The sequence below is a fragment of the Perognathus longimembris genome, chromosome 2 (genome assembly GCF_023159225.1).
Source record: "Perognathus longimembris pacificus isolate PPM17 chromosome 2, ASM2315922v1, whole genome shotgun sequence".
Taxonomy (NCBI): domain Eukaryota; kingdom Metazoa; phylum Chordata; class Mammalia; order Rodentia; family Heteromyidae; genus Perognathus; species Perognathus longimembris.
This window is the reverse complement of record NC_063162.1, coordinates 31,564,580-31,581,227: the sequence shown is the minus strand read 5'-3', so window position 1 is coordinate 31,581,227 and position 16,648 is coordinate 31,564,580. Positions and strand designations below refer to the sequence as shown.

The 16,648-nt window shown below is 35.4% G+C and overlaps 1 protein-coding gene across 1 annotated transcript; it reads left to right on the top strand.

Annotated features, from left to right (window-relative positions):
• The first annotated feature begins 3,036 nt into the window (after positions 1–3,036).
• On the top strand, positions 3,037–15,939 carry Lipf (lipase F, gastric type). Its single transcript, XM_048335381.1, has 10 exons — positions 3,037–3,086; positions 6,190–6,305; positions 7,573–7,690; positions 8,445–8,643; positions 9,999–10,108; positions 10,960–11,096; positions 12,162–12,308; positions 13,137–13,208; positions 13,880–13,951; positions 15,570–15,939. Exons 2-10 carry the CDS (start codon positions 6,201–6,203, stop codon positions 15,804–15,806), a joined length of 1,197 nt encoding a protein of 398 aa, XP_048191338.1. The 5' UTR covers positions 3,037–3,086; positions 6,190–6,200; the 3' UTR covers positions 15,807–15,939.
• Positions 15,940–16,648: the final 709 nt, after the last annotated feature.

The following is a 16,648-nucleotide window of genomic DNA, read 5'->3' as shown; positions in this document are numbered from 1 at the left end:
GGTAGGTTTTGACAAGATCAGTTTCTACATAAAGGCCACTTTACTTATAAATACCCATTTTCTCCCCGTTTTTCCTCTATCCCACCTGTGTCCCAATTCCCTCTTTATATAAGAATACTAATAATATTGAATGCGAGTCCACCCTTAATCAATTTAACTTTATTACATTTTTAAGGACTTAGTATCAAAGTACACATTCTGAGTATAATATGCAACAACTTCAACAGATGAATTTTGGAGTTCATTGTTCTGTCTATAACAGTTACTATTTACAAAATTTTATAAAACAAATCCATTTTTAGTGCTTGAAATATTTCTGATATCCCTATTATAAAGCAAACATATTTTATATCTTCAATTAAAATAACATTTAGCCATGTCAATGTTCACATTTGATTCTTGGTTTGTTTCCTTGGCTATGAGTAGAATCCATGTGGGGGATTCCAGGACTTTGTTCCATTAATGTTATCTTTGTTAAGAAAATTTTGGTGCTGACATATAAGATTAGGAATGAAGAATTAATTTCATTATGCTTTAAAGTTAGTGGATATAAGCAGTTCATTTGACAGCCTACGATCCCCAATAAATTTTCCAAACAAAGCAAATGACAGACCTTGCTTATGATATTCATATTCTTATAAAACCTAGTATATTATCCATGCAGTGTCTTTACTATCAGAACTATAGCCTCAGGTTTTCAAAAATCATAGATCCTAAGTGAAATATTTAGCAGTAGGAGAAGGGGTTTAAGATTATGTGTATCTGAAACTAGTTGATTAATCACTGGAAAGTCTATGATTTGGAGGAATGCTATTTTGGATTCATCAAATACATCCTACGAAGAGACACAAAGGATGGTGATAAACATGGAACCTAGAAGGCTAGCTGGTAAAATTCTAAACTTGGCAAACTTACTGTTTGCAATATGAAGATCAAAGAAATAGAATACTGTATGACTATGCAACAAGTCTGTGCAGATGACTCTTGAGCCCTTTATCTTTTTCAACAGTTTTATAACAAATATTTATGGATCATGTATTTTGCTCCAGATGTATCTTAGGCTTTGAAAATATAAAAAATGGTTGAGCAAATGACTCCTTGTACTTGCATGTGTGTGTATGTGTCAGTGTGTCTGCTGTCCAAATGAAGAGATATAATCACCTATCAAGTAGGAAGTCCTACAATACAAGTAAAAGGAATGAAGAATAATGTCAATGTAGCCTTCTTCAAAGAATTGGTTTCACTATCTCTTAATAAGAATCATAAATCTCTTTCAAAGACTAAGGATTTTAATTATTCTGTACTCTTAGTCCAAATTTACTTCAGTTATAGTAAAAGACCAGTGGGATAAATTCTGCATTCCATTGCTTAAATCAAAGGAACCAAATACTTTAAACAAAAACAAAAAGATGTATTAAGCAGAGTAAACCAGACCCAAAGAAACAGAGTTTGCATGCTTTCCTTCATTTATTTTGACTAGAATGTGCCTATAAATCCTCAAGTAGACACACAAGGTGGTAAAAGACAAGAACAATACACTTGGACGTGATAAAAATCAGGACTTGACATTCACACAGTGAGATTCTTAGGAGAGGATCACAGAGGTTCAAAAGCTATGTGCAAATAACCACATAAGATGTCATTTATTGAAATAAACTCGAGAAAATGGAATAAACAGGTTTCATGTTATTTTGCTTTTTTTTTCTCCTTCATCATTATTTTTGATTTCTGTACCTTTTGTCTTGTATGTAAGTTCATATGTTTGGAGAGGGCAAGGTGGAGCACAGAAATCTTGGGAGGAAGGGTGAATAAATGCAGCAGTGATATTCACTAGACTCTATGTTGAAATCTAACTGGACAACTTGGGAAGAGGGGGCTGGGAGGAAAAATCTAGGAGAAAATAAAGGAAGAGGTGATATGTTCAAAAAGAAACATGCTCATTCCTTGGTGATGTACTTATAACTCCTTAGTACATCACCTTTACAATAACAATAACATAAGAAAATAAAACATGGTTGATATCTTCTATCTGCTAGTGAAGTTAATTCAAATTACAGAATGTTAGCAAAACCATTTCCTCCCATTTTGATTCTTATGACCATCTTTTCCTTTCAAGATGTCCTGATTATCAATAATAATCAGAGTTGAGAGAAAGTGGGGCACTATTATATAAACTATGTAAATATACATAGTATTTAACAGAGGCTGATTTCTCTAATTTATTCAAACTGTAATTGCAACTAGATATATTTGGGAGGTTAGCAGAAAGATGGTAGATTGGTGCTTGCTATTTTGTCCTTTTGAACAAGAATTTTTTTTTCTTCGTGATTTCTGGCAGGTATTTAAGTACTAATGGAAAATATGGATTTTTGAAATTAAAATATGAATGATTTTAGCAAGTCAAAATATAATTCTCCCCAGGAGCTATAAGTATTTGTGGTGATTTTAAAGAATGAACTATATTTTAAATAATAAACGTTTAATTCTACAACTTATTTATGAATGCATTCACCTTGTTCAAAATCTAATCAGCATGCTTTAAATTTATTTTTTTTTTAAAAAAGGTACCGCCGTGTTCTTAAAGGTTGGAGGCTGAGTTTGATATATTAACTCTAGACCATTGTGTGCAGGGCAGGAGCCTCTGATCAAAGGCTATAAAATAAAATATTAAGCTTGGCTGAGCACATTTACTAATCTAGCCATCGCTTCACAATAGCATTTCTGAAGAACAAAAGGTAGAGCCTTACCATCTTAATCCTTTTTATCTGAGCCAAATGATTATGTCATTTGTCCTGTACTGTTGGCACCCTAGTTTTTATATGTTTAAGCTATCAAAAGTTATCTTAATGCTTCCTAAATCATTTTAGTGATTAAAGCTCCTTTGGCCAATATTTGAATCTTTCAAAGCCAGTATTTGCTTTTTAACATGGTTCCTTTAACATTAAATGATGCCCTTGATATTAAGAGTCTTTGTTAATTTAATCAGAGTATAAATAATTCTGGCCATTGTTAAAGATTTTGTATATAAGCAGTGAATGTACCAAAAATAAGTATCCAAGGAACATTTTCCTGTTTCTGGAAAGACTGTAAGTAGACCGTGCTGAACAAAATTATTCTAATTCTTATATTTATCTTTTCTTTCTTTAACCAACTGTTGCATTTAAAGGCCTAAATATTTGTTACATATTTTTGTCTACATATGTGTCTATCTGTATTACAGTTTCATTACTCTATAATTTGATTCACTTTCTGTTTCTTGATTATTGGCTGACAATGTGCTTATTAATGTAATGAGTGTATAACTTGAAAATTTATATTTCTTATTTTCCCTTTTGAGAAGCAATAGCCACAGCTCTCTATTGTCATGCATTGTGTTATGGATTCACTATGTCAAAAAATTCAATATTAGTCAAATCAACTGAGATTTAATTAACTTTTATGAGTATTTGTGTGTGTGTGTGTGTGTGTGTGTGTGTGTGTGTGTGTTTGTGTGTTCTGGTGCTAGGGCTTGAACTCAGGGCCTGCGCTTTTATGTCTAAGCTTTTTTGCTCAAGGCTAGTGTCTTACTACTTGAGCAACAGCCCCATTTCCAGTCTTTTAGTGGTTAATTGGAGATAAATGTCTCATGAACTTTCCTACACAGGCTGGCTTCAACGAGTGATCCTCAGGTCTCAACCTCCAGAGAGCTAGGATTACAAGCATGAGCCACCAACACCCAGATACTAATAATATTTCTAAGGGCGGGGTTGGTGGTTTTTGTCTATAATTCTAGCTCATCAGTAGGCAAAATTAGGAGGAGGATTACCTTGAAAGAAAACAATAATTTTTAGTAACAACCTAGTTTCAAATACAGATTAGATTGTATTCTTTGTGTATACTTATTGGGCCTGCCTTTGCTCATCTGCAAAGTATGGAATATGATGCCATCTACTTAATAGAATTTTTATAAGAATTAAATGAGATGATAGTAGTAATATCTATAGTCACTGTTTACTAGATTCCTACTTTGTTAAAAGCTTAATCATAATGAATACTTGTAACATCATCTTGCAGTATTACTGGCTTATTGTATAGAAAAGGATATGTCAGTGAAATTAACTCATTTACACACACCCTGCATACACTAGCCAACACTCAGTGACCCTCTGAGAATGTTTGATCCTGCTATTATGCTAGATCTTATAATCAGGTATTTTAGGAATTTATTCTGTCCAGAATGTATCTGAGCCTCTGTTATTGACTTTGATTATTGGAGTGTTCCATAACTCAAAGTACCCTTACTCTACAGTGACAAATTACTTATGGAAATTATATAGAATAAAAAATTGAGAGGCCCTGGAAATTCTGATCAAGGCTATCCAGCTAGAATCTTAAAAATATATAACCTTAAATCTTTATATATAACTTGTCCTTTCCTAAAATTTCACTACAAAGACATAAAACATAATTTTAAAAAGATACTACTAATTATAATTAATCAACCAGACTTTTAGAGAAGATTATCAGATTTAGACTTTAAGAGTTGTAGGCTGGTTTTATTATAAGTCAGGATCAATATCAAATGTTCTATAAGACTTATAGATAGATGATCTTGAAATATCACTGGAAAATAAAAACATATTCCCCTTCAAAGAGTTTCAATTGAATCTAGTGATATAAATCTTATAAATTCTTCATTTGATACAATGAAATGTTTCGACATGTGATCTCCAAATACTGTTCCTAACACTCAGTATTTTCTCAATAATCAATTATTTAATGATTTAGACACACAGGAGAATGATTTAAAGCCACAATTCAACAGGGCACTATTGCCTCACACATTTAATTCTCACTGTTGAGTGAGGTTGAGGTCAAGAGAATAACAGTTCTAAGCCAGCCCGAGGAAGAAAGAAAATAAAGGAAGAAAAGAGGGAAGGAAGGAAGGAGGCAGGCAGACAGGACAAAGCAGGACTAAGCACTGCTTAAGTGGTAGAACTTCAGTTGAGCAAGCAAGATGAACAAGTAAGAGCTTTGAGTTCAAATCTCAGTTTAAAAGAAAATGGCATTCTTTCAGTAGCTTGAGACCTCTAAAGCTTAACATCTGAAGATTCTCAGATGTATGGCTAGTGATTACAACACAAAACTACCTTTAGGTAGAGTTTAGTATAATATCTAAAGAGCTATGAGCTCCTCACATTTTAGGAAGGATTAGAGCTAGTAGAGATGATCAGTTAGGCTATTTTAAAATGAAATGGTTTAATTCATGCTATGACATGCATATTTTTATCACTGATATACATTGCTCTTGTCCTGAATTGATTTACAACTATAAAGTGAGTAAATTTTGGAAAGGTAGTTTTGTAAAAGACTGGCCACTTTAATACTAGCACTACTTCAGTCTACTTGAGACTATTATTGTTGAATATGTGGCTTCTATTTGCCACATAGAAATTATGAAAAGATTGAATTTGAAAATAAATCCTTAGATATTTTTCAAGTAATGAATTTCATTTTCTATTTTTTATAATTGAACCCTTGTTAAATAAATATACCAGATCATGCACTATATTGCTGATTTATAATTTTCTAGGCTTTTATAGGTAATTGTAATAAAACAATATCCCAAAACAAAATTAGGAGAGAAATCACTTTCTTAAAATTAGGTGCACATATTACTCTAGAAATGGTCGCATTTTGATAAAGTGATGACACCATTCAAATTCATATAGTGACTTCAAATCAATAAATCTTCATGAAGCAGCCTTTTAAAATGTTTTTTTTTAAAGCATGATAAGGTTAAATGGACCTTGCATTGAGGTTGAATCTAGAGAAATCAAAGGCCCGTGTGATTTTCACTTCTACTTTAGACTGTTAAAATAGGTTGACAAAGACCTTAAACCTAAGAGATAATAAGAATATGACATTTTGCCTGACAGTTAATGTTTTTGCTAACTACATTTCCTTTGATAAAATTTGAAACCCCAGAAAAAAATGTTCCTAAGTGAAAAGAATCAAACAGTGAAAATATGTTAAACATTAAGGTAAGCCCGCAGACAGCCACAGGTCCCCTCATGCATGGTGCCCAAGATAATGGAATGAAGTTGACACATTTCTCTGCTTTATACACAGTTAAAATTGCCACAAAATATAAGTATCATGAAAATGCAGCATGTTAACAATAGCATGTATTATTTTTGTTTGTTTCAGGCCAGTCCAAGATGTGGTTGCTTCTAACAGTGACAAGTTTGATATCTGTAGTTGGAACTACACATGGCCTCTTGGGAAGAATAGCCCCTGAAAGCCCAGAAGTATATATGAATATTGTAAGTTACTCTGTAAAACTCACAGACATGACTGTGATTTAGAACCATGGTAGGTTTAAAGTTCTAAGTGACCAATTAAAACTATTTAACTAAGTTGGGGACTGGTGGCTCATGCCTGTAATCCTAGTTATTCAGGAGGCTGAAATCTGAGGATGGTGGTTCAAAGCCAACCTGGTCAGGAAAGTCCATGAGACTCTTACCTCCAATTAACCAACAGAAAACTGGAAATGTTGTTGTGGCTCAAAGGGGTAGAGTGATAGCCTTGAGCAAAAAGAGCTCAGTGACAGAGCTCAGGCCCTGAGATCAAGCCCCACAACAACAACAACAACAATAACAACAACAACAACATAATAATAATACTTAACTGTATCTGTTCACTAGGTGTATTCTAGAAGTCAATAAAGAAGCTAGGTACTGGTGGCTCACATTTGTAATCCCAGCTATTCAGTTATTCATGATCAAGGATCATGGTTTGAAGCCAAGAAAGTCTGTGAGATTCTTAACTCCAATTAGTCACAAAAAAGTTGCTAGTAGAGATGTGGCTCAGCTCATAGAGTTCAAGCTTTGAGCAAAAAGCTTAGGGGTAGCACCCAGGCACTGAATTCAAGTCCTAGGACTGGCACACGTGCATGCACACACATGCATACACACACACACACACACACACAGTGAAAGGCATGATACATAGCACTTAGATAACATGTTCTAACTATTTATGGAAGGCATATGTTTGTAATCTAACAAGTGTAGCCTATTGGGCCTTTTTGTGTCTAGGATTTTTTTGTACTAGTATATGAGCTCACAGTGGGATGTGCAGCACCATAAACCAAACCCATCATGTTAGTGTGGTTTGACCTACTTCTTAGCAATGTCTTCTTTAAGGTCCTAAATGTGAATTCACTTCATAGAGTTCATGGTTCGCACAAGACAAAGAAAACTTCAGAGAAAAGAAAGTGAAATAGTAAAGACAAAATGTTTTGAAAATGTTAAGGATTCAGCAGAAGCAAAAACAGGGCTGTTTTCTTCCATGTCCTGAAAGGTAAGAAGTAGTTAAATAGGTCTCCCAGGGGAACCAACAGCTTATGATGAACAATTCAGGAAGTGCTGTTCTGCAGGTGACCATGCATTTACAGTCCTGAGGGCAAAAATCATTAAGCAGCTGAAAAAAAAGTTTTCAAGAAAATTAGTAAAATCAAAATACATGTTAGAACATTTTCTTGTAAAAATAACATTGTTAACACCTGTCTCCTGGGATTCACCTCATCAGAGTGAGATGATTTCCTTCTGGGGCTATCCAAGTGAAAATTACGATGTTGTGACTGAAGATGGTTACATTCTCGGCATCTACAGAATTCCTTATGGGAAGAAAAATGCGGAGAATAAAGGTATAACTTCATCCCTCTCCCTTTTATTTCTGCCTTCTCTCTCCCATGCTTCGTTCTTTCATTGATTCCAAAGAATTGGATAACTCTTCTCATTCTGAAAATGTAACAACAACATCATAGTTCCAGTCTTCAAGGAGATCAGCATCATGTAAATCAGAGAGATCAATAAAACACACAATGATAATAAAACTTGATAAACTGAGTGATTATTATCTATAGGTCATTAAACTGGAGCTTGTGATAAAGGCACTAATCTTTGCTAAAGAACATTGCTCTTGGACACAGAAACTGAGCTAGGATTCAGTGGGTCAAAAAAGTTAGCTGGGTGTTACAGAGGGGGAAATCAAGGAGACATCTGAGACATATTTCCCAAAAAGATGAAGCTCAATTTCTGCTAGCACTAATAAAATTTTATTATTTCCTAATTGTACAAAAACTATGAAGTACAAAGGAATAAAAAGCTTAGATACTTACTTATAATCTTATCATTCAGAGTCCTTCTATGTTAATATAGTTATGAATTTACTTAAAATACCATTTTAATAGTTTATTGGCATTTAGTTGACATTCAGTAAACTGGACATCTTTGAAGTATATAATTTTAGTAAGTTTTGGCACCTGAGAAGGTAATCCACAGAACAGAGAGCTAAGATACTCACATATATTCAACATCATCATCTTTAATTTTATTTATGTGTGTATCTTTTAGTATAAACAATATTCAAGACTTTTAAAAATAATTTTTCTTTTGTAGGAAAGAGACCTGTGGTGTTTTTACAGCATGGTTTGCTTGCATCAGCCACAAACTGGATTGCAAATCTTCCCAACAATAGCTTGGCTTTCATTCTGGCTGACTCTGGTTATGATGTGTGGCTGGGAAATAGCAGAGGAAACACGTGGTCCAGGAGAAATTTGTACTTCTCACCTGACACAGTTGAATTCTGGTCTTTCAGGTAAAAAACAGACATAAGGAAATAGGAGCATTGGGCCGGGCACCTGTAGCTCATGCCTTTAATTCTAGCTACTTGGGAATCTGAAATTAGGAAAATCATGGTTTCAGTCCAGCCCAGGAAAAATGTTTACAAGATACCTTCTCAACTGAGAGCTAAACATAGTTGTGCATCCCTGTTATACTGACTACTTTAAAAGCGTGAATTAGGTGAATTACAGTACAAGTTACCTCTTTGTCACCAGCAGGAAGCAAGACGGTACCGAAACATTTGACCAGTTAAAAAATAAAAGTGATGGAGGCCTGATTTAGTGGCAAAGTACTTGCATAAGGAGCACTAGCCCCTGAGTTCAAACCCTAGCACTGAAAATAAATATAAATAATTGTGTGTGCTTGAAACAGTTATTAGTATTAGGGTATTTAAATCCCTTCTTGAAGTCTTCCACACACCTCATTGTAAGAGGAGGTTGTTGTTGCCGTTGTCTTTTAAAATACTTTCTGTGATCTCAGTAACAATGATATAGGGGGGTATTTTTGTCCCAATTGCAACAATCAACTGGCTGATGCAAGGAAATTTATTATCTATAAAAAATTCCAAACACAACATCGATATGAGTTCAGAAAAATGTGAAATCATAGTTGGGAATGGCAGAGCAGTTGCCTGCATCATCATGAAACACAAACTTCACATACTATGGAGAGCTTGGCAAACGTTTCTTGGCACTGATCTTATTACTTATTACCTTATTACTAATGAGGGTAGAGCAGAGAGGAGAATGTGGATTCTGCCTGCTGGAGCTGAGGTAGCCCAGGTGTCTCGTGTACTTGGAAGAGGGAAAGGCATAAGAGGAGACAGTGTACTGACAAGAACAGATCCAGCCAGGCTGTGGGCTGATAGCAAAGGCCTTGGAGATGATTCAAAGTGTTTTGAGGAGCCACGGATAAGAGTTAAACTAGGAGGGAGGGAGCTCATGTTCCTGAGATCATTCTGCATGTTTTTTGAAGAATAAAGCAGAAAGGGAAAGGCTTCATAGTAGAGGGCACCAAAACACAGAAGGCAAATGCTCATTTTTATCTGGCATTCCATTTGAAGGATGTAAATCATTCCCACTTAGATAACATCTTGTTTGGCTTACACTGCAGCTGTAATGCATCATTCTGAAATGATGTCAGCTGTTTACAAGCAGCCACCTTTAAGGGCACCTGCCAGTCCCTTAGAGTTTATAAGCCACAGTGTTCAGATAACCCAGTTTTCTATGTCTCAAATAGAAATAGTCTTATCCATAAATATGATTGAATCTCAGAAAACACAACCAAAAATATAATAGTACATCTAGTTTCACTTTTTGTTTCTTACAGCTTTGACGAAATGGCAAAATATGACCTTCCTGCCACAATAGACTTCATTGTTCAGAAAACGGGCCAGGAGAAGATTCACTATGTTGGTCATTCTCAGGGCACCACCATTGGTAAGCAAAGAAAGACATTGAGAGCAGGCAGATTATAGCCGTGAGATCATAGAAACTGCTTCACAATCACTATAAAACCTAGTGCCTATAACAACAAAGGGATAAAGGGATAAAGGGACAATAATTGCAGAGCTGGGTAAACAAAGCAAGGGAATATGTAATTAGTAATTCATAAATTACTTATCACCAGAAGGATGAATAGGGTGGTCTGAATAACCCCTGAGAATATCTGACTATTAAGTCAGCACCTTGAATATTCTGAAATGAAATAATATGTTTATTTAACCAATCTTATGAAGCAGGACATCTGACATGTCCACAAAATATAAGATGCCACTGCTCCAATAACATAGGCAACATCAACTCAAAACTCCTTCATTAGAAAGTATAGACCTTTTCAAGGTTACTCAAAGTTAATTCCCCAAACTGTACAAAGTATAAGCATTGGTTGAATGAAAACTATCAATCCATGACATATGACCTTGACTCTTTCAATGGAACACGTTATGTTACTATTTTCTTGAAGAATATGGGATGTCTATTTATTGCATTGAAGTGAAATGCAACAGTTTCCTTAGGATCCATTGAAATGAGTAGACTGGCATGCCCTGACTGAAGCTAACCCAAATCAACTATCTTTGGTCTTACCTGAATGCTGAACATTTCTATTCCTTTTTTCATAGTGGATGATATTAAATTGCCATCACCATGCTTATAAGTAGCTGAGCTAGCACAAATATCAATTCTTGAGCTTGTCTCAGATACCACCCTTAGCAAGTCCCAGATAATGCCATGTTCATAAAAACAGAATAACACACTGTATTTCCTCTCTCGTTCCTATTCTTGTCCAGGTTTTATTGCCTTTTCTACCATTCCCTCTGTGGCTAAAAGAATCAAAAGCTTTTATGCATTAGCTCCTGTTGCCACTGTGAAGTATACGACAAGTCTTTTAAAAAAACTTTCATTTCTTCCTACATTTGTCTTCAAGGTATGTCATTTTCTGTTGTTAATTGAATCTAAGGTGTCCAATTGTCCATGGATGTCAAATGTGATGGAAAGAGAATAACAACAAAAACCCATACTGGACAAATACATCTATAATTGGTCTCACAAACAGTAACTGTAAATGTGTATATTACTTCTTCAATAGTATTAATTGTGAATATCTACTAGCTTGTGGGATCCCTGCTTACATCTTTGCTCTTGATTACATTCGTGTTAGTTGTCAATGACTATGATTATTTTTTCTACTTCGTAGAGATGCTTTAGTGGACAACCATTCTGACACAAGTATGTCAAAGCTACAATTCTGCTACTAAAGCAAAGAATAAAAGCAAAATAGCTACCTAGATAATTGGCATGACTTTTTATTTCTGTGATGGAAGAGACTGAAAAAATATCTAAGCACTATGGGTATTATTATTAATATTTTAATGCTGCTAGTCATCTCTATAAATTTTTTATTTAGGCTTCATAATAGCAGCAGGGAAGTGATTAAAAAGAAAATACTCTTAGGCCTTCTTCAAGTAAGAGATTTGGGTCAGGATATTTAATCTAGTTCTAATGAGCCCCAAATGCTATTTTGTTTCATGTTTTCTTAAGGAGAAAAAACAGAGGGGAGAAAAATATCTATCTTCTTCCAAATAATTAGGATACATTTCTAAAGATTATTTTCCTGAAAGTATAGCTCAGAATCATTGTCTCCACTCCTGATTGGTTCACAATGTACTGTTGAAAATGCACATGTGTGAATGATACAAAGATGGATCTGTCATGCTGTTTCATGGTTTTATTCCACAACCCTCTATTCCATCCTGATTGTAACTCATCTTGTCTTCTACAAGTTAGGGCAGTTCTTCATGCAATCAATAATAAATACCTAATACGTCTCTCTTTCCCTATCACAACTCCTTCTGGGAATTAAATGTGAGAAAGACTTGGAAATCCCCTCAAATAGCATCAGCCTAATCGTACCTGCAAAAGCAGGTTCAATAATGAGTCTTTTGTGAAGCTTGATTGTTGCAATGCCCTAACAATGCTTTTCATTTTTCAGGTTATATTTGGTGACAAAATGTTCCTCCCACACAACTTCTTCTATCAATTTCTTGGTACTGAAGTGTGTTCCCGTGAGCTAATGGATCTCCTTTGCAGCAATGCCTTGTTTATCATGTGTGGGTTTGACAGCAAGAATTTTAACACGGTTTGTTTGCAACACCTTTGTGTATTGTTTCATCAGCACTTAGGAAAGGAACTGTACAAGTACTAGGAATAGCTTCAGAATTGTAAGCACTGTATCTGTGTAAACTGAAAAGAAGCCACAAGTCATTACTCCTTTCAAATTTTGTCTCCTGTTCACTTTTTTTGCTTGTTTGGTTTTTGTTGTTGCTGTTGGTGGTGGTTCTGGGGCTTGAACTCAGGGTCTGAACACTATCCCTGAACTTTTAAAATCAAGACTAGTTAGTGCTCTACCACTTCGAGCCACAGCTCTGCTTTTGTTTTGTTTTGTTTTGGTGGTTAATTCGAGATAAAAATCTCACCAACTTTCTTGTCTAGGTTGGCGTTGAAGTGTGATCCTCAGATGTCAGCCTAGGATTACAGGCATGAGTCAACAGCTTCTGGCTCCTACTAACTTTTATTATCAGAATTGTCCTTAAAGTAAATAGAATGCAAAAGTAATGAAAAAAACTTCAGGACTCATTTGTGACCACCTAAATAATTGGCATAAACTTATTTTTTCTTGTGGTGGAAGGGACTAAACCATATACCTGGGCAAGCTTGTCTACAGGGGAAAATATCTAATCTAGGGATTGAATAAGTGTTTATGTGTAGTTTGAGTGCTTTAGTTTTACCCATAGGTTTTTGCAAATATATTTTGGAGCAGACACTAAAGTGATAATACACTGCTATTCTTCCAGTAAAAGCTGCCCTGAAAAACTTGGTGTGAATCAGAAAACTCAGATGTTGTTTGTTTTATTGAAGCTGCAGATATGCCTAACTCTGCACACGAATGTGGGTGTTTGATTTTCAGAGTCGCATGGATGTGTATCTAGCACATAATCCAGCAGGAACATCTGTTCAAGATATACTTCACTGGGCCCAGGTAAAATCATTTCATTACTGTTAAAACTTAGTTTGCATTTGACCTAATGAGCATTCTTAAAACATTCTGCTCCTGGCAAGTAATGTTTTTGATACTTGGCTACTATATGGAAATAAGTATCCATGTAAACCAAAATCTTATGAGGAAAAGTACTTTGATACAAAAGAAATTATTTTATTTTTATGAGTTGGCATGCACTTCAAGTTATATTAAACAAAGTTGCACTTGGACTTTTGTTGTTGTTGTTGCCATTCCTGAACCTTGAACACAGGGCCTAAGCATTGAACCTGAGCTTCTTTTTGCTCAAGGTTAGCACTCTACCACTTGAGCTACAGTGCTGTGCTGGCTTGTTCTGAGTAGTTTATTAGAGATAAGAGTCTCATGAACTTTCCTAGTTGGGCTGGCTTCAAATGGTGATCTGCAGATCTCAGCCTCCTGAGTAGCTAGGATTCCAGTCTTAAGCCGCCCCTGCTCAGCTTGCACCTGGATTTCTATAAATATCTGATTTTTTTTGGGGGGGGGAGGGAAATCAGAAAAATAATTTGATTATTAAAATTACTATTTATATCATTGAAATGGAAAACAAGCAACTTGGAAGTGTTTACATTTTATTTTTCACGTAGTAAGAATACATTTATTATCCTTCTGTATTTTTAATTTCTCTCCATTAGGCTGGCAGGTCTGGAAAATTTCAAGCATTTGATTGGGGAAGCCCATATCAGAATATGTTACACTATAATCAGGTAAGTTCCTTAACATTGACATTCCTCATATTTTTAAACACAAAGATATAAAAAGTTAAACAAATTTACGTATTTGTTCCTCAAAGGAATGCTGATACATCCTGTTCTCTTACATGTCTATGACTTCATGCTCCAATGTCTGCACTAATTCCACCTTCTCTCAAAGCAGCACCCCCCAGATGTGAGACTTTCCAGAACTTAACATTCCCATTGTCATTGCACACAGGGCAGCGGACTAAAATAATTGTCATAATTCTAACCATGCATGAAGTAGAGCTGGAGCTTCTGGTTATCACAGACAATCAGCTGTCCTTCTTAATAGCAGGAGGAATACATAGAAAGGAATTCATTTTCATATAGAAGAGAAAGATATTATGCTGGCAGGTCATAGCTGGAAATATTTCCCAACAATCAGAAATCTTGTGATCCAGACAGAGAAGCTTACATTTGTTGAAATACAAAGAAATTAGATCTTGATGTCAGTGGTATCATTTGGCAGTGTAAGTGTGAATAATTACTTCTGAATTTCTGTACTGCTAGTTCTAGGAAAGTGACAGTGGGATACAAGTAAAAGACAGACATTATATAACTATAGCTGATTATGAAACTATATATATATTCTCAACAATATTCTCTTGTCTCCAATATATGGTAATATTGCTATAACAAGATGATTATTTTGAAAGTTAGTATTCTTGAAAATGTGGTCTAAATAAAACTAACAAAATTCTTTCTTGACTGAGGGGAAAGTTTGAAGTCATTTTCTTGCACTCCTTCCTGCTTTATGAAACTCTTCAACAATTGATAGAAACTACCAATGACACACACTTTTTCTCATTATTAAAGAAATACTTAGGGCTGGGGATATGGCCTAGTGGCAAGAGAACTTGCCTCGTATACATGAGGCCCTGGGTTCAATTCCCCAGCACCACATATACAGAAAACGGCCAGAAGTGGCGCTGTGGCTCAAGTGCCAGAGTGCTAGCCTTGAGCAAAAGGAAGCCAGGGACAGTGCTCAGGCCCTGAGTTCAAGGCCCAGGACTGGCCAAAAAAAAAAAAAAACTTACTAAATTCACATGCGCACTAAGAAAAAGAATATGTGGCTCTTAAATGGCACTATGTAAACACTTGCCACTAAAAAAACCAAGAGGTCAATACAAAGTCAAAATGATTCAGGGATTCTGAAGATATACTCCAGAGTTGGTAGCAACAGCCTACATAGAATCTAATCAAACCTCCTTCTTTAAGTTTGAGCTGAGCTCTAAGGTTTTAGTTGGTAACAATTGTTATCCAATGCCATGCTGTTCTCATCACTGCTTTGGGATCGGTAGCATCAACATTACCTACCTGTGAGTATAGGATACCAGGCTCTTATCCTAGATCTATTAAGTCAGTCATTTCAGCCCAAGCTCCAAGTGATTTCTAATCTCATTGGCAGAGTTTGAGAAGCACTTTTCTCTGTTCCCTAGGGATAATGTTGACATTCTCAGATCAATCATTGTTGGAACTTACTTACAAAAAATATATGAGCTAATATTATACTATTACCCAAAGAGACATTATTGGATTTAAAGGGTGGGTTATGTACATTCAGGTTCTTTTTCTTGTGCTTTTTTAGGACACACCTCCCTACTACAATGTGACAGCCATGAGTGTGCCCACGGCAGTGTGGAATGGAGGCCGGGATATGTTAGCTGATCCCAGGGACGTTGAAATGTTACTTCCTAAACTTTCCAATCTCATTTACCACAAGGAGGTTCGTCCTTATAACCATTTGGACTTTATCTGGGCTATGAATGCACCTCATGAAGTTTACAATGAGATTGTTTCTATGCTGGCAGAAGATCAAAAGTAGTTCTGGATTTTAGGAATTATCCATCTAATGTTTTCCAAAGTTATTTCTTTGCTCATATGTAGTTTTCAGCACTATGTAAAACAAAATACTTCTTTCTGTAATTTTGACTTTTAGAAATATATTAGAATCAGCAAATTTCCATTTGTCATTTCAATTTTTTTTTAATTTAAAGGAATTCAAGTTTTCACTATGAAATTTATCTAGAAACACAGAATTCAATCTAGGGAGGTGAAACTCCTCCTTGGAAAGTTCTCTTCTAACATCAATTTTATTTAGGAATTATGAACTATTCATAGTACTAAAAGACAGGCCCGGCATTGAATATTGACTCTTTTTATGTGTGCTTGTTCCTGAGCACATTTCTTTCAACTTACACTGTCAGTTGCTACTGCCCCGGCACTGAGCATGCCTCTTCTGCATGGTGTCGATGCTACTTACTCTTTTGCTTCTTAACACATCAGAAAGCTACTTGGGATATAAAACAAATGGAGCATAGGTTGGGAAGCAACAAGAAACCTTACCTTTGATCCAGGAATTGGGAAGTAAACATTCTGATCTAGTATTCCCCTCTCTCTTTTCCAAACCAATCTCAACACACTGCATTGTTCAATTTTCTCACAGATATGCAAAATATTTTGACCATATATATTCTTTTTTTTGGGGGGGGGAAGCCAATTAATTCTATGAAAGTATTAAATCCACAGTAAAATTTCACACCCCATTCTGTTAACATTATCTCCTCTCCAGTTAACATTAGTACCCTAGGATTTTTCTTTCAACTGTATACATGAAAGCTGGATTAATTTAGCCGTGGAGTAGCATTGTTTTTGCCCGACATTGTT